The sequence below is a fragment of the Mytilus californianus genome, unplaced genomic scaffold (genome assembly GCF_021869535.1).
Source record: "Mytilus californianus isolate M0D057914Y unplaced genomic scaffold, xbMytCali1.0.p SCAF_2, whole genome shotgun sequence".
Taxonomy (NCBI): Eukaryota; Metazoa; Mollusca; class Bivalvia; order Mytilida; family Mytilidae; genus Mytilus; species Mytilus californianus.
The window spans coordinates 70,302,090-70,321,647 of NW_026262668.1; the positions used below are offsets into that span (position 1 = coordinate 70,302,090).

General features: G+C 32.8%; 1 protein-coding gene across 3 annotated transcripts in view; it reads left to right on the top strand.

The window, feature by feature from the left end:
- Positions 1–501: 501 nt before the first annotated feature.
- Positions 502–19,558, top strand: part of LOC127728023 (uncharacterized) — a 94,763-nt gene continuing 75,706 nt past the window's right edge. For 2 of the 3 annotated variants that reach the window (XR_007993979.1, XM_052235172.1), the window contains exons 1-5: positions 502–621; positions 12,984–13,277; positions 15,631–15,810; positions 16,354–16,743; positions 19,190–19,390. Coding sequence is in view for 2 of the 3 variants with exons in the window: in XM_052235172.1 (XP_052091132.1) it covers positions 561–621; positions 12,984–13,277; positions 15,631–15,810; positions 16,354–16,743; positions 19,190–19,390 (1,126 nt within the window). In the remaining variant the exon portion in view is untranslated. The remainder of the gene's footprint in view (positions 622–12,983; positions 13,278–15,630; positions 15,811–16,353; positions 16,744–19,189; positions 19,391–19,558) is intronic. The other variant, XM_052235171.1, reaches the window with a different exon arrangement.

Consider the following 19,558-nt stretch of genomic DNA (forward strand, 5'->3'; position numbering starts at 1 on the left):
ATGTTTGAACTAGACCTACTCACTAAGTCAGATTATTAATGTGTAAGTTCACAAGGGAACAGTCTACAGGAAGACATGTTAACCTACCCAGACACATTATTCTGACTCCAAGCCAATCAGTCTTTGCTTTTTCCCCTAAATGCTGTGTGTTTAACAGAGAAGCAGCAAATGCATATTTGCTAGTCTTTTGCTTGACCCCACTGTGGTTCAAACCTATGCTCTCCCCGAGCCTACCTCTGGAGCATCAAGCAGTCAAAGAAAAATGAAATAGGAATCAATTTTGTAAACCATGTGGTTCCATTTGTTTTGTTTCTACCTTAATGAACTTTTCAAAAACAATTATAGGACATGAGACATTGACCGTGTTTTTAAAAGGTTAAAATGACGGATTTGATCTTTTCCTTTCAATTTCTTCAGGGTGTGAAAACAATTGTTTTAATGCATACTTAATTTTATACCACATGGTTCTAAGGTTCATAGATCACTGTCATATAAATAAGGGAAATAGGGAAAATAGGAGATTTGTGTATATCATTTAATTTGATGTCCACAATATCAAAATGGGTCTTTTAAAGGTGGTATGTGTCCTTTTTTGTCTGTTGGGAACATCTGTAGCAGAAAGTAAGTAAAACTAATAAATAAATAATCTCTCCTGAAACCACAAAGCAAATTAAGATCCAATTTCACAAAAATCATATTTAGGGTTACAGGTCTTTTGTATGATATTTGTTTCTGCTTAATACCAACCAAAATGGCTACAGTTACTATAAAAAGAACAAAGTGAATTTAACAAATATTGGTGAAAGGATTCTGTTGTGGTGGTCATGATTTTATTTTGTGATAATACATTATCAAGCAATCAGTATTCAAAGCTTGAAAATCATGAAATGATTTATAAATATTAAGAAAAGCATGAAAGTGTGATATTGTTCAATTTCAGTATTTCAAATGAAAGATAGTTAAGTAACTGAACATATAAGTATTAATTTTTATACGCATTAGTTGTAGCATTAGTACATAGTGATGTGAGTGTACATCTATTTGTCTTTCTGCTTGTTTATATAAAAAAGAGCTATAAAAGAGAATAAATAGACAACTCTTCACAACAGACCAATTGACACAGAAACTAACAACTATTGGTCACCGTACCGCTTGTCCATTTGTTGCTCCATCAACATTTCGCATCAACAACTTGACCAGTACAAACAAGGAATTATTTGAATCTGGAATAATTTTGAATTCTGGAAAATTGATAAGAAATGTATGAGAAAAACTAACCTAACTAAATAGGGTTAGCTAAGGTGGGTTTAAGTTTAAAATATCAGTGAAAGTAAAATCAACCTTAGTCATGGACTATTTAGTTGGGTTAGTTTTTCTTATCAATTTTCCAGAATTCAAAATTATTTCAGATTCAAATAATTCCTTCTTTACACTGGATTATTATTGAAATCTCACTGTTCAGTTATATACCATGTAATGTGCTTTTTGTGCCTTTCTAATGACATTTTTATAAGAATGTTTAAAAAAAACAACTTTGATGTGATTTGCAATCTGTTCAAATAGGCCGTGTTATGTATTTTGAATATGATTTAAATATAATGCCTAATGGATCTGAAAGCATCTATCAATATCCATACAAATCTGTTTCCACTAATATATATAATTTATAACCTATTATTATACACCCACTTTAAAAAAGTGGGGGTATACTGTTTTACCTCTGTCTGCCAGTCATACCGTTTGTCTGTCCGTCAGTCCGTCCGTCTGTCCAATGAATATTTTTATTCCCATCTTTCTCAGGAACGTCATTACAAGGATTTTTGAAACTTGGTTTCATGGTTTATATAAGTCACCTATACCTTTACGGGACGTATTATGGTATACCGTCGACCGTCTGTCTGTCCGTCTGTCCGTCAACATGTCGGACATTAACTCAAAAAAGCTTTAACCAATATGTATGAAACTTTGGTGAATTGTTTATATCTATTGACGTGAGCTCCCTTTTGTTTTTTATAAATTTCAGATTTACCGTTTCTGAGTTTTGGGGTTATATTCATTAAAAAAGGGGGGATTTTCCGACAATAACTCAAGAATGCTTTCACCAACTTGTAAGAAATTTTGGTGAATTGTTTATATCTATTGACATGAGCTCCCTTTCGATTTTTATAAATTTTAGATTTTACGTTTCCGAGTTACAGGGTTTTATTCATAAAAAAAGGGTGATTTTCTAGTTTTCAGACAATAACTAAAAAATGCTTTCAGCAGTTCTCATGAAACTTTGGTGAATTGTTTATATATGTTGATGTAAGCTCCCTTTAGAATTTTATAAATTTTAGATTTTACATTTCTGAGTTATGGGGTTTTATTCATTAAAAAAGGGGGGATTTTCCAGTTTTTGGACAATAACTCAAAAATGCTTTCAGCAGTTCTCATGAAACTTTGGTGAATTATTTATAGCTATTGATGTAATCTCCTTATTGATTTTCATAAATTTCAAATATGACATTGAGAAGAAATTGAACTTTATTTGTTGATAGTCTGACAACAGATTTACAAAGTATTGCGCAACAGCACAGTGTATTGCACAACAGCAAGAAATCTTTAATTAAATATAAATTCAATTCATATAACCAATTTCAAGTTCTTTGACTACATTTATTCAGAAACCTATAATATGTCAAATATTTAATTACAATCCAAATTTAGACCTGTATCAAGCTTGAATATTGTGTAAATTTTTGCCCCAACTGTTCAGGGTTGGACCTCTGCAGGCGTATCCAACTGCACTCAGCGAAGCAGTTTATTGATGAAGTTGGAGTCCAATCAACTTGAAACTTAGTACACATGTTCCCTATGAAATGATCTTTTTAAGTTTAATGCCAAATTAGAGTTTTGACCCCAATTTAACAGCCCACTGAACATAGAAAATGATAATGCAAGTTGGGCATCTGTGTACTATGGACACATTCTTGTTTTTACCTATGCTGTGAGTAGTAGGATAACTATATTGCCACAAATTTTTTAAGGAGCATATAATTAATATTTGGTTAATAGAATCATTGCAAGGTTTAAATGTCAGTTTACCTGACCTTGACCTCTTATCATGGATGTTAAATCTCCGTTGTTGGGCTCTTTGCAGATACTTAAAGCAAAAAATCAACTAATTTTAAGAATAAAGAATGATTTTTAGGCAGGGGCAGATCCAACCATTTTTAAAGGGGCCGGGGGGTTTCCAACCATATGTCCCCATTCAAAAGCAATAATTGTCAAAAAAAAGAGGGGTTCCATCTTATATATTATATGAGATATCTTGAAGAATTAATAGTAAAACGGCTTGCCATAAGTGTTATATTTAATTGTAAGTCACTAAAAGATCTTATATTCAATTAACTGATTAAAAGACAATTACTTTTTATGTACTTTAGTTTAAGTGTAAATAATATATCCAAATCTTCATGTTAATAAGCAGGCCTTGAATAATTAAATAACAAAAGACATCCAAAACAATTCTTTGCTTATTATTAGCTAGAATAATTCATATCCGTTGACTGTATACTTTTTTATTTACTTAAAATAGGCATGACATGGACTTTCTCATATCCACACACTATGTACACAATTCAAAATCATATCTGTTTTAACACTCATTCAGAAAATATATAATGCCATTGTGCACCTCCTATCTTTGTTTTATATCCAAATTAATTTTGGTTATTTCCCTTATCGAATCAGGCACTTTCCAATGTCAAGGATTGGGAAAAATGTAAAAAATAAAATAATATCAAATTGGCACATATTTGCAAAGTGATCCAAATTTTCTCTAAAGAGCCTCTTTTTGTTATTGTTCGTTAAACTCTGACAACTTTTCAATACTTTTTGTCACTAATTAAAAAGTTGGCTTATAAATACTTGTCTAGGATAAACTCATTTGATATTTGAATTTATTGTATAGAATTTTGAACAGAACACCTTGGCCTACAGTCATAAAACTTTACTGAGTAAACATTTTGTGTTTGAAACACCAAATCCTATATTTTGATTTGTTGAAATCTAAGTCTGAGTACCATATTCATACTCCAAATTTTTATGACCGCAATGTCAGGCCAGACCAGTTATTATAATTGTCAGAGTAAATTCATTCATTGATGTAGTACTAAACCCATTCACCTTGTTTTTGTAGAGCCTGCGACTTCTGTCACAAAAAGCTCGACATAGGTATAGTGATTCAGCGGCGGGGGCAGCAGCGGCGTTAACTAACTTCTTAAAAGCTTTATATTTTAGAAGGTGGAAGACCTGGATGCTTCATACTTTGTATATAGATGCCTCATGTTACGAAGTTTTCATCTGTCTTCTGTCCATTGTCCTTGACCTCATTTTCATGGTTCAGTGACTACTTGAAAAAATAGTTAAGATTTTTTGTAATGTTAATTTCTTATTATGAGTAATAGGATAACTACAGTTTTCATTTGACCACGACCTCATTTCATGGATCAATGAACAAGGTGAAGGAGGTGGTTGAGTCCATATATCAGATACTTTAAGCAATAGGTCTACTATATTTGGTGTATGGAATAATTGTAAGGTGTACATGTCCAACTGGCAGGTGTCATCTGACCTTGACCTCATTTTCATGGTTCAGTGGTCAAATTTAAGTTTTTAAGTTTTGGTCTGTTTTTCTTAAACTATAAGCAATAGGTCAACTATATTTGTTGTATGGAAGGATTGTAAGGTGTATATGTCTGTCTGGCAGGTATCATCTGACCTTGACCTCATTTTCATGGTTCATTTGTCAATGTAAGTTTCATGGTTAAGTTTGTTTCTTAGATATACTATAAGCAAGAGGTCAACTATGTTTAATGCATAGATTGATTGTAAGGTGTGCATGTCTGTCTGGCATGGTTCATCTGACCTTGACCTCAATTTCATGGTTCATTGGTCAATGTTTAGTTTTCTTGCTTAAGTTTGTTTCTTAGAAACTATAGGTCAACTATATTTAGTGTATTGAATGATTGTAAGGTGTACATGTATTTCTCGTTTGGTTTATCTGACCTTGACCTCATTTTCTTGGATCATGTTAAAGTTTGTGTGATACATATAGTAAAGCTTTATATTTAGGACTTTCAACATAAAATCAATGGTTAGTAAAGAAGGTGAGACATTTCAGCATGTGCACTCTTGTTTTAAGGATGTACTTGTGTAGGTGAGGTTTAGGGATTTCAAATGATCTGACTCTTTGGTTTTTGTCCTGCGATACAGGGTACAATATTTTGCCCCATAACAACCGCAATCTTTTCTTGCTATTTTTTAAAATTAACTATCTTGAAAAGGAGATCCATAACCTATCAATGTTTTTAGCTTATTTTGTTCTTACATACTCCTCTGACTTATAGTATCATTTTTAATTTCTAGATTTTTTAATTTCACCTAAGTACATCCTTAATACATATATTTTTTATTAGACCAAATGATCAACTTTTTTAGTTACTTGAGCAAAATTAGATAATCATTTTAAAAGTAATTTAAAGATTACTAGAACTCAAACAGTATTAAAAAACAGTAATAAAATTTTGATCATCTATGTTTTGTAGTTATTGTCCGTAAAGTTCGTTACTTAGGTTACAACTTTACATGTTTACAGAAGATATATAATAGGTGGTGTTTAAATGTAAATGTGTTGTTTGCTAAATATATTGTAATTAGAAAGCCTAAAGTAATCAGACCTATAAATGTATATACAGTCAATAGATACGAATTATTCTAGTATAAAGAATTGTTACTGACGTCTTTTGTAATTAAATTCTTCAAGCCCTGTTTATTAACACGAAGATTTGGACTTATTATTTACACTTAAACTTAATTACATAAAAAGTAATTGTCTTTTAATCAGATAATCGAATATAAGATCTTTCAGTGACTAACAATTAAATATAACACATAGTTAAATTACAACATTATAAATGTAGAGCAAATTAATGTCAGAAAAAATTTAGAGCAATGAATAAAAGTCAAATGTTTTTTTGGCACAAACATATTTACAGTAAAAAGAAAATAATATTTGACGGATAACTTGCAAGTTTTACATTTAGTATATTTGATATTATATATTTGTTTACTAACACTGGGACAGCCTTGCTGCTGATAATATTAGTTCTTTAGGGAGCATCCACACAGTTGCCAGAATTTATTTAAACTAATGTATTTGAGATTTTTTTGTTTTATTATATCCCATGAAACAAAGGGTTTTTGACTGTCAGTCCGTCTGTCCATTCGTCGGTCTGTCAGTCCGTCAGTCCTGTTCTTGTCCTCGCAACTCCTCTGAAACCACAAAACAGAATTTCATGACACTTTGTAGTTTATTAGGACAAACTATGTAGATGTGTATGTGGCCAGGAAATAATGGTTCAATTTTTATCCAGGAGTTATACCCCTTTAAACTTAGAATTTTTGCCTAAATATACTACTGCAACAGTTTGTATTTGCAACTCCTCTGAAACCACACAACAGAATATCATGAAACTTTGTTGATATTAAGGACATACCATGTAGTTGTGCATATTGACAAGAAATTATGATTTAATTTTTTTTCTAGGAGTTAAGTCACTTTGAACTTAGAACTTCTGCCTAAATATACTACTACAAAAGTTTGTCATCGCAACTCCTCTGAAACCGGTCCACACAACAGAATTTCATGAAACTTTGCAGATGATAAGGACATACTATTAGTTGTGCAGATTGACATGAAATAATGATTCAATTTTTTTTAGGACTTAAGCCACTTTGAATTTAGAATTTTGGCCTAAATATACTACACAACAGAATTTTATGAAACTTTGTAGATAATAAGGACATAATATGAAGATTTGCATATCAGTTCTTTATTTTAAACTAATATATTAAGTGACTGTATGTACTGGTTTTTATACGACCACAAAAAAAATTTGAGGTCGTATATTGGTATGACGTTGGCGTCCGAAGACACATTGATTTTCGCACTCTAACTTTAGTTTAATTGATGGATCTCTATGAAATTTTACCATAAGGTTCAATACCACAAAAGGAAGGTGGGGATTGATTTGGGGGTTATGGTACTAACAGTTAAGGAATTAGGGGCCAAAAAGGGGCCAAAAATAAGCATTTTTGTAACTTCCAGACATAACTTGTGTGTTAGTGTATGGATCTCTCTGACATTGTACAACAAGGTTCCATATCACAAAGGGAATGCTGGGATTGATTTTGGGGGTAATTGCCTCCAAATTTTAGGAATTAGGGGCCAAAAAGGGGCAAAAAACAAGCATTTTTCTAGTTTCATGACAATAAATTGTGTGTAAGTGTATGGATCTCTCTGACATTGTACCACAAGGTTCCATATCACAAAGGAAATGCTGGGATTGATTTTGAGGGTAATTGTCTCCAGATTTTAGGAATTAGAGGCCAAAAAGGGGCAAAAAACAAGCATTTTTCTAGTTTCATGACAATAACTTGTGTTCAAGTGTATGGATACAACAAGGTTCCATATCACAAAGGGAAAGCTGGAATTGAGTTTGGGGGTAATTGCCCAAAACGTTTAGGAATAAGGGGCAAAAAAGGGGCCAAAAATAAGCATTTTTCTAGTTTCCAGACAATAACTTGTGTTCAAGTGTATGGATCTCTCTGAAATTGTACTGCAAGGTACCATACCACAAAGGGAAGGCTGGGATTGATTTTGGGGGTAATTCCCTCAAAACTTTAGGAATTAGGGGCCATAAAAGGGCAAAAAAACGCATTTTTCTAGTTTCAGGACAATAACTTGTGTGTAAGTGTATGGATCTTTATGAAATTGTACTGCAAGGTTCCATATCACAAAGGGAAAGCTGGGTTTGAGTTTGGGGGTAATGGCCCTAAAAGTTTAGGAATTTGGGGCCAAAAAGGGGCCAAAAACAAGCATTTTTCTAGTTTCCAGACAATAACTTGTGTTCAAGTGTATGGATCTCTCTGAAATTGTACTGCAAGGTACCATACCACAAAGGGAAGGCTGGGATTGATTTTGGGGGTGATGAATCATAAGGGGGTTTAAAAAATTGGGGGGGGATTTTTTTTTCCTTTTTTTTCTTTAAAATTTTCCATTTTAAATTGGTTATTTCTGATTTATATATAAAAGCAAATAATAATGATATGGTTTGAATAGGTAAATTAAAATTTTTTAAGTTCTTAGACCACATTCATTCTGTGTCAGAAACCTATGCTGTGTCAATTATTTAATTACAATCCAAATTCAGTGCTGTATCAAGCTTGAATGTTGTGTCCATACTTGCCCCAACTGTTCAGGGTTCGACCTCTGCGGTCGTATCAAGCTGCGCCCCAGTGGAGCATTTTATTCTCTTTAATGTCCACAGTAATTTGGTTTCTTCTTTAGATCATGCGAGTTTCTCTTAAAATCATATGGTACCTCATATTTAAAAAATAGTTGAATATGTTTTACATACTATTTTGGGGGGAAGTCATGAATTATATTCTTTTCTAGATTTTATACAGAAATGTTTTTTTACATTAGGTGTTTACTGTCTTGTTACTTTGGTTCTGATGAAAAGTCTTGGCCTTTAGGGGGCCTACAGAGGTCCAATTGGTTCTGATTTTTCAAAGATCTTCTTCTCAAGAACTAAGTAAACAAAACTCTCCAGATATGTTCCATATGTTATTATTACTCGATTCTAATTTTTAGCTCACCTGGCCCAATGGGCCAAGTGAGCTTTTCTCATCACTTGTCATCTGTTGTCGTGGTCATCCTTTATTTTTTACAAAAATCTTCTTCTCTTAAACTACTGGGCCAAATTTAACCATTTTGGCCACAATCATCATTGGGGTATCTAGTTTAAATGATGTGTCTGATGACCCAGCCTGCCAACCAAGATGACCGACTTGGCTTAAAATAGAACATAGGGGTAAAATGCAAGTTTTGTCTATTATTTTGTAACTATAATAGATAGAGAAAATCTGACAAGGGCATAAATGATCAGAATGTTGAAGTCTACCAATTGTTAATATGCGTCAAAACTGTCAGACGACTTCATATAGGAGTTATTCTCTTAAAATTTTTTTCTTTTTTGCCCATTATCTTGAAGACTATAATGGATAAAGAGAAACTTTAAATTGCAGAAATGATCAGAAGACAAGTTCTACAAATAAGTCTAATGGTTGAAACCTTCTGTCAAATCCTCATTAGAGTTATTGCCCTTTGAAGATGATTTTTACCAATTTTTTGCGTTTTTGCCTTGTATCATGTATATCTTAAAATAATATTATAGATAGAAACTTAAATGAGCAAATATGATCAGAAAGACAAGTTCTATAAGTTTTGTGCTATATTCACATTTCTTGATCTGTGTGTATACAGTGATAAAAATATTTCCCCTCTCTAGAGAAATATCTGTTCTCGGCAAATGATTGGTCGAAATTTAATTATGATGTCTGAATTTCCTATTGTGATGTCATGAAGAAAAAAAGCGACCATGCCTGATGACGTCACACATTAAGAACACAACTTTCTGTAATCTTTGAAAAGGAAGGATAACAATCATTAGAGAAATGGTTTTCACCAGTACAACTTGTGTATTACAATATTTCTCCTCTCTCAACAGTTAAATTTTAGTTATTTAAAAAGCTGGCAGGCCTCACGCTTTAAACATAAAAATTTAACCGTCTCTTGTTGAGAAAAATCGTAACACACATGTTGCAGTGGTGGAATATATATATCTACAATCAAGAAAATTTGGAGGAAATAGTCCGACGTCTCTTTTAGGAGTTATTGCCCTTTAAAATGATTGTTATGATTTTTTTGCGTTTTGTCTTACATGATAATAATTATAGATAGATAGACACAATCACAAAATGATCAGCAAATCTTCATCTTTCACAGGACAAATTTTGCCGATATAGTTAGTAGACTGTCACTCTCTATAGGAGTGATTGCCCTTATTTGAGTTTTTTTTTTACCCTCTTCTGTGTTTTGAGCAAAAACTAAATAAGATAGAAAGAAACTAAACAAACTAAATGATCAGCAAAGCAGATTTTTGTCATGAATTCTATTCTCGTCTACAATATTGGAGAGTGTCTTTTGTTGAATATGCACATAGACCAAGGTTAGCAACACAGCTCGGCTCTTTAGAGCCTCTAGTTTATTAATTAGTCCCCTACCGACGAAGTCGAAGGGGACTTTAGGTTTCCACTCTGTCCGTCTGTCTGTCTGTCCGTCTGTCCATCCGTCAGTGTGGCAAATCAGTTTTCCAGACTTTTTTAATCATGCTTGAAGATATTGATTTGATATTTGGTGTATTGTTTTATCATGACAAGTTACAGGTCAAGTTCGATTTTCACGATTTTAGCTTTTCTCCTTGTTCAGTTAAAACCCTTTCCCTAGAATTAAATTTTTGATGAAATACTTATGAATTACTAGATTTCTGTTCAAAGGGAATTAACTCATTTTTAGATCACCTGGCCAAAAGGGCCATGTGAGCTTTTCTCATCACTTGTCGTCCGTCGTCCGTCGTCCGTAAACTTTTACAAAAATCTTCTCCTCTGAAACTACTGGGCCAAATTGGACCAAACTTGGCCACAATCATCATTGGGGTATCTAGTTTAAAAAATGTGTCCAGTGACCCGGCCAACCAACCAAGATGGCCACCATGGCTAAAAATAGAACATAGGGGTAAAATGTAGATTTTGGCTTATATCTCTGAAACCAAAGCATTAAGAGCAAATCTGACATGGGGTAAAATTGTTTATCAGGTCAAGATCTATCTGCCCTGAAATTTTCAGATGAATCTGACAACTCGTTGTTGGGTTGCTGCACCTGAATTGGTAATTTTAAGGAAATTTTGCCGTTTTTGGTTATTATCTTGAATATTATTATAGATAGAGATAAACTGTAAACAGCAATAATGTTCAGCAAAGTAAGATCTACAAATAAGTCAACTTGACCAAAATGGTCAGTTGACCCCTTAAGGAGTTATTGCCCTTTATAGTCAATTTTTATACGTCCGTCAATTTTTGACGGGACATATTATAGTATACAAACGTCCGGTGTCCGTCTGTCCGTCTGTCCGTCTGTCTGTCCAGAGTAAACATTTCGCACCGTAACTTGAGAATGACTTATCCAAATTTCATGAAACTTAACATAGTTGTTTTTCATGATTGTCAAACGATGTGTATACTTTTTGGTGAAAATAAGGTTAAAACTTTTTGAGTTACGGGACTTAGTAACTAAAACAGGTGTGTGTTTTTTTTCACATGTCGCGCCGTATCTCAAAAACAATTTATGATTATTGCTTAAAACTTTACACACTTCTTAGTTATATTAATCTTAAGATCTGTATACTTTTTGGTGATTATTCAAAATTTTATTTTAGAGATATTGAGTATTTTGTTAAAAAAGGGGGAGGGGTTTTTCACATGTCGCGCCGTATCTCAAAAACGATTTATGATTATTGCTGAAAATTTTACACACTTCTTAGTTATATTAATCTAAAGATCTGTATACTTTTTGGTTTTGATTCAAAATTTTATTTTTGAGATATTGATTTTTTTTTTTTTTAAAGGGGGGTTTTCACATGTCGCGCCGTATCTCAAAAACGATTTATGATTATTGCTTAAAATTTTACACACTTCTTAGTTATATTAATCTAAAGATCTGTATACTTTTTGGTTTTGATTTAAAATTTTATTTTAGAGATATTGAGTTTTTTGTAAAAAAAAAGGGGGGTTTTCGCATGTCAGAAACTATTTATGCTTATTGCATAAAAATTCACACACAAGACGACGGGCGTATCATGCGCTCATGGCACAGCTGTTTATTAACCATTTTTCGTAAATTTTTGTAATCTTTTACAAAAATCTTCTCCTCTGAAACTACTAAGACAAATTTAACCAAACTTGTGCACAATCATCATTAGGGTATCTAGTTTAAAAAATGTGTCCGATGACCCAGCCCGCGAACCAAGATGGCCGACATGGCCAAAAAATAGTACATAGGGTAAAATGCAGTTTTTGGCTCATATCTCTGAAACCAAAGCATTTAGAGCAAATCTGACAAGGATAAAATTGTTCATTATGTCAAGATCTGTCTGCCCTGAAATTTTCAGACCAATCAGGCAACACGTTGTTGGATTGCTGCCCCTGAATTGGTAATTTTAAGAACATTTTGCGGTTTTTGGTTATTATCTTGAATATTATTATAGATAGAGATAAACTGTAAACAGCTATAATGTACAGCAAAGTAAGATCTACAAATAAGTCAACATGACCAAAATTGTCAATTGACCCCTTAAGGAGTTATTGCCCTTTATAGTCAATCCTTTACAACTTTCATAAATTTTGTAAATTTTTGTAAATTTTTACAAAATATTTTCCACTGTAACTACTGGGCCAAGTTCATTATAGATAGAGATAATTGTAAGCAGCAAGAATGTTCAGTAAAGTAAGATCTACAAACACATCACCATCACCAAAACACAATTTTGTCATGAATCCATCTGTGTCCTTTGTTAAATATGCACATAGACCAAGGTGAGCGACACAGGCTCTTTAGAGCCTCTAGTTTAATTTTCCCTAGAATTAAATTTTTGATGAAATAATTATTAATTATTAGATTTCTGTTTAAAGGGAAATAACTCTTTTTTTTTTAAAGATTTGTAATAGACATTGTATTAAGATAAATGACATTTTGGATTTTTTTCCTTTTCTTTAGTAAATTGTTTGAAGAATTTAGTGGTAGGTTTGCTCCATTACAATGATTTTTTAACCGGTAGGGGACTATGTATTGTCATGCAATACTCACAGAATGCTTGTTATTTTTTGTTTATGATTTCAACGTGTTTTGGCCTGATATTTTCAGAAATGTTACCCCTCTCATAACTGAACCTAACTTATGGAAATTGTATTACCCATGGTAAAATATCAATAAACAGTGGTCAATCATAAAGTATTTAATTTATTGAACTTACTTCTTGCAGATTACTACTTCTTCACTGGGAAAGAGGGAACTGTAGCAACATTGGATTGTATGCAAGAATATGTTGGGTATGATGATTACAGTGCCAGTGGATACACCTACCCAGGACATCCATACATTGTGGTGGATGAAGTCCGATATACATTTGAGGATTGTCAACATTATGACATATATGGTGTGAAGAACTTATGCGATAATGAGACTACTTTTTCCTTTTTGATTACTAATGAAAATGTTGGAAGTTCTTGTGGGACTGGTGGAGATGCTGGATTATACATACGCTACCACTGTGTTCGTAAGTTAGCATAATATTTATAATATCCATCAATTATCAAAGTTGATTTTGGAAGTAATACTAACTGCAATTTTACATAATTTACAATTTTCTTATGATAAGATTATCAGCCAAGTGAATCATATATATATCCCTTTTTATACGCCTGTTTATTATACGCCCTTTTACGGGGCGTATTATGGTTTACCTCTGTCCGTCCGTCCGTCGTCAACATGTCGGGCATTAACTCAAAAACACTTCAACCAATTTGCATAAAACTTTTGTGAATTGTTCATATCTATTGATGTGAGCTCTCTTTCGTTTTTTATAAAATTTAGATTTTACGTTTCTGAGTTATGGGGTTTTATTCATTGAAAAAGGGGGGATTTTCCAGTTTTCAGACAATACCTTTAAAGTGCTTTGAGCAGATTTCACTAAACTTTGGTGACTGGTTTATATCAATTAAGATAACCTCCCTTTAGTTTTTCAAAAATTTCTGATATGACATTGAGAAGATATTGAACTTTATTTGTAAAAAATGCGACGGGCGTATCATGCGCTCATGGCGCAGCTGTTTATTACATCTCCTGGCCCAAAAGGACAGAGTGAGCTATTGCCATCACTTGGCATTTGTTCTCTGTTGTCCTTTAACTTTTAAATAATCTTCTTTGCTGAAACTACCAGGACAATTGGAATCAAACTTGACCATTGTCATCATTGGTATATATAGTTTAAAAGACTTAAAGATTTGTCCAACATTGCTTAAAATAGAACGTAGATCCCCCATGTCCTGTGGACCTCAGGTTTTCAAATCATCATAGTTTTTCAAGTAGATATAAGAAGATGTGGTATCAGTGCAAATGAGACAACTCTCCATCCAAATCACAATTTGTTAAAAGTAAACCATTATAGGTCAAAGTAAAGTCTTCAACATGGAGCATTGGCTCACACCGAACAGCAAGCTATAAAGGACCCCAAAATGACTAGTGTAAAACAATTCAAACAGGAATGACTATATAGTAATAATGCTCCAATAAGTATTTGATATCAATATAACATGTTTGAAAATATTTTAACACTTTTACTTAGTCATGGTTTTTTGATTGATTGATTGTTGGTTGCTCAATATCCAGTGGCAAATATTTCATTCATGTTCAGGTAACCTCTGTACCATGGAAAATTTACTTATATCATTTGATTTCAGTGCATAATAGTTATTACTCCACTACCCCGTCCTCCCTCCGTCCATCCGTCTGTCTGTCCGTCTGTCCGTCCGTCCGTCTGTCCCTGTTTGATCAGTCTGGCAAATAAGTTTTCCACACTTTTTTACTTTGTGCTTGAAGATGTTGATTTTATATTTGGTATATAGTTTTATCATGACCAGTTACAGATCAAGTTTGAATTTTGTTCTGGTCTGATAATTTTGTGCAGAGTTATGGTCCTTTCCAAGAAATCAGTTTTTCACACTTTTTCGTCATGCTTGAAGATATAGATTTTATAGTTGTTATATTGTTTAACCATGACAAGTTATAGATCAAGTTTTAATTTTGTTCCGTTCGGATGGATTTTTTGCAGAGCTATGGTCCTTGGACTTAGAAAATACATGCAAGTATCAGTTTTCCACATTTTTTTCACATTTTGTTCCAGTAAAATGAAGTTTTAACCAATTGGGGACTATGTATTTCCATGCAACACTCTCAGTGTGCTTGTTAAACTACTTTATATAGGAATAATGCTTCAATAAGTGTTGAGTATAAATTAAACATGTTTGAACTGATGTTTTTAATAATGATATTTTGACCTTTGTGCATTGAAAAATAACAGCCCTCCTGACCCCTCAGTCTGGAAACTTTTTCAGTCTTATGTATTATTTTTGGCGGGAATGAAATAAATCATGCTTTTGAAGATCAAAACACTTTCAATCTTAAACTATAGAATCTTTAATTGATCTATACAAATCTACTGCTCAAAGTGAAAAAAAGAATTATGCTTGTAGGTTTGATATTATTGAATAATTTCAAATAACAACCAAACAATGTTTATATTTGGGAAAACATGAAACTGAGGTTGCTGTAGTGACAAGACAATGTTGGTGACCCCTAATTTTTTGCATTGTATTTTGTTCCCAAATGCATGAAATACCTTTACACAAAATTATAAGAAAAAATCACTGGTTTTTTGAAAATAATATGATGTAAATATGTGTAAAATCTTATTTATCATGTCACTTTTTTCTTACAGGAATATCAGTTTTTATGTTATAGTATATGATGAAATGAAGTATCAAAGTTTTTTTTGTTGTTGTTGAAATTATAGTTTTATTCCTTACTTATTCTTTTTCTCAGTTTTTTTTTTGCTTATAATACTTTGACAGGAGATGGAGGCTGGACTTCTTGGAGCTCTTATGGTAGCTGTTCTAGATCTTGTGGTGGTGGATACCAGACTAGGACACGATCTTGTACTAACCCTTTGCCAAACTACTTCAGCAAGAATCAAGCTTGTATGGATGATAGGGATTATCAGACCAGAAGATGTTACACAGGAACATGTCCACGTAATTGAATTTTACAACTTGATAAATGTTTGAAGAAATAAATTTTAAAGAATACATGTTTAAACATAAGAAAACGACAACAGAAAAAATGATCAGCAATGCAAGATCAACAAAAAAGAGATTTTTAACATAAATTCTATTCTAGTCTACAATTTTTGAGAGTGTCCATTAATTAAGATGCACATAAATCTAGGTGAACGACACAGGCCCATTAGAGACTGTAGTTTCATTTTTGCCTATTAACTTTATAACATAATAGATACAGAAACTTTATAACATAAAAGATCAGCAAGACCAGATCTACTAATGAAGTCAACATGGCCCAAATCGTCAATGGACTTTTATTGGAGTTATTGTCCTTTAATGACAATTTTTACCAATTTGCTTGCATTTTTTCCCAATATCCTGCTAACTAGAATAAAAACAAGGATAACATTTCATTTTTTTATTGATAAGTGTTCTCTACTTTCAGAATTTTTGTTTTACCCATGGATTAACCCCTCCATATCTTATTTTGTCCATTTTAATTCAATTGTTTTGCAGACTCTGGTAGTGTTTGCAGAAACTACTATTTTCAACCAACTTGTTATGATTATAACACCAAAGGGAAGATTGCTATCACATCGGCAACATGGAAGGAAGGATGTAGCTGGGATTACACAGATGTATCCCATGATGTTGCTGGGACTATTCAAAGCAGCTGTAATAATCATTATGATTGCTCTGTTAAGGTGGATGACAGTTTACAATCCTGTTATACCAGCTATTACTATACTGCATATACATATCAAGCATATCAAACAAGATGGTGCCTCTTCGGTGTATTTGGTGGTTTGATCTGTACTGGTTACTACACTGCATACAGAGTTGTCTCATATGCTGTATTATACAGACAAATTTGTGGTGTATTGTACTATGGATACACATGTACAAGTATGTATAGTCTTATGTTAGGGAATGATATACTAATAAGTTTGCAATAAATATTTCATGGAAAGCTTACAAGTTTGAAGTCTATTGGTGCTGATAAGGTATGATGAAATATATCTCCTTATGAATTGGGGTCAAATTTATGTTAGAATCAAATGCATTGAAAACATTTATCCAGTTTCCATCTAATTAAATAATGTGTACATTTTTAAAACCTATGCACAACAGCATGAATAGCTGATCAGTTTCAATTTCCTATAGATTAGACTATTTTTTCAGCATTTATATGTAAAGTAAGTTTAATATTAGGTCAGTATAACCACTAATGATAAGTCAATGATATTGGATGTGCAGTTGTATTTGCATTTTCAAGTATCATTTCCACGGATAATATACAGCCCCACTCCCTACTCATGGTTCATTGAATTTTACGTAGCTGACATGTTTGAGTTTGTGTTGAGTTTAATTTAAAGGGATGATAAGTAAATGATATTTGGTATGCAGTTGTATTAGCATTGACATTTCTCGTTTCCACATGGGTTATTTGGCCCTGTACCATCAATCATAGTTTATGTCTTTGAATGTTTTGTGTAGTTTACAATTTAAAGTATTGTTACGCCCCGTTGATTTGAAAGCTGATAATTTTACTGTGGTTTTACTTGTGTAAATAAGATATTCTCTATTTATATTATAACTGTGGTCTCCATTCCACACTTGATACATGCAGATGTCCGTTGTTGTGTTCTGATTCGTACTTTACAGAAGAAATAGCTTACCTGGACCTTACATTATAAACTGACTTCTTTAAATCTATATATCGACTTTATTTATGTGTGTAATTGTTCATTTTGTATTTGTTTATACTTAGTTTCAGTGTAACGCGCCAAATGTAACGTTACGTGTTCCTATTCTTGTTTATGAATAACTTGTGTATTACGTCACACGTAACAACGATTTTGTATAAAAAATGGAACTCATGTTCCTACTGGGAGCTTCTTTCCAAGAACCTCCATGCGGTTAGCAGTATATCTAAAATTATAATTTGCTGCACCAAGTAAAAGTGCTTGGTGATATTATTTAATAGACTTGATAATTAACTAAGTCTTCATATAAAAATGCTGACGTACTGTTTGCTCTGGTAAATCACTAACCATGCACCGAGTATGCTGAGTATTAGAAGGCAGTGCCCCAAGTAGATTTTCCTGCACCAACTACGCAGAGTATTAGAATGCAGTGTCCCAAGTAGATTTTCTTGCACCAAGTATGCAGAGTTTTAGAATGCAGTGTCCCAAGTAGATTTTCCTGCACCAAGTATGCAGAGTATTAGAATGCCGTGTCCCAAGTAGATTTTCTTGCACCTAGCGCTAGAAGAATTATTTTATTAACTTGGTGCAAGTAATGCACCTTGCTGTATTACTTATTGTATATATTATTAACGTATTTGGTTTCATGAACCACTGTATTTGTTGTATTGCTTAAACAGAAATAATACAATTTATGAACTCCAATATGATTTTTATTATTACTTCCTTCACCAGAGGCCCACATAAGTAATAAGTAACGACAGGTATCCTGACAAGAAAACCCCGGAACGTTACAGTATTGCCATTTTAATTTCAACTTTTGCTTTAAACTGTCAAATTTCATAAAGGAGAGACATAGTTCTGTGTCAACAGTGTATAAGTTATATTATATTCATTACACTTGGAAACTTTTGAAAAGTTATTGACTTTTTTAAAATTTCAAAAAGTTTCAAACTTCAGAATTTTATCTTTTGAGTTTTCTTTGTAGTGTCTCTGATCCTATGTCATCAACTATTGTGTCCAAAACATAAGAAACCCTTATGACTTGTAAAGGGCATTGAACATCCCTTATTGAACATTAATAATCCTTTTAACTTCAGGGCATATGATACAGTTACTTGCTAAGTAAAATGTTATTTATCACGACTTTAAACTTTGACAAATTGGGAAAAGATGCATTTTTTTAACTGATAGCCTTAAAACTAGTGTACATAGACCCTTCTTTTGCAAAATGACATTTGGCTTGATTATGTATAAAGATTACACTGAACTGCAGTCAAGTTTAGCCTTTGGTAATTCATTGATAACATTTTGACGTATTAAGTTGTTTGTTTGTTTGTTTGTGATACGCCAGAATGTTATGAATGAATTATCAAAGGCTAAACTTGACTGCAGTTCAGTGTGTTTGTTCCAATTTTCATAAAAATCACAAACGATTTTTTTTTTTAATTAAATAAATTTACAGCAAAAATGCAGCTTTTTTCTAAAATCATGATAATTTGATAAACATGAATTATTGTAAATTTTAGGCATACGTATGTAAAGAATATATTCTAAATACTTTAACAAGAAATCTGTTTGTGTTTGTCTTCAATAGCTTCCCTGTACTGCAAATAAACACAACATTTAATATTTTTAATTTTTAGTTCCTCAGTGGACTTTATGGAGTGAGTGGGATGGATGTACTGTTACCTGTGGCAGAGGTACCCAGTCTAGAACCAGAACATGTGAAAATGAACATACAACACTTGACGGTCATAGTAATGTTTGCGGACAAAGTGGTTCTGAAGTACAGACATCAGAAACCAGGGAATGTTTACTGGCAGGCTCTGTACCCTATTGTGCTTGTATGTATCTGCATAAACTGTCAAGAAATTAAAAGTAGATATAAGATTACTTCATTTAGAAGCCCAAACCTATTTGCCACTGTTATCATAGAAGTGTTCACAAATTTTCTTGCCACTGTGGTCAGGTGTGGAAAACACAATTGCTCAGGTGAAATTGGTGTAAATCTT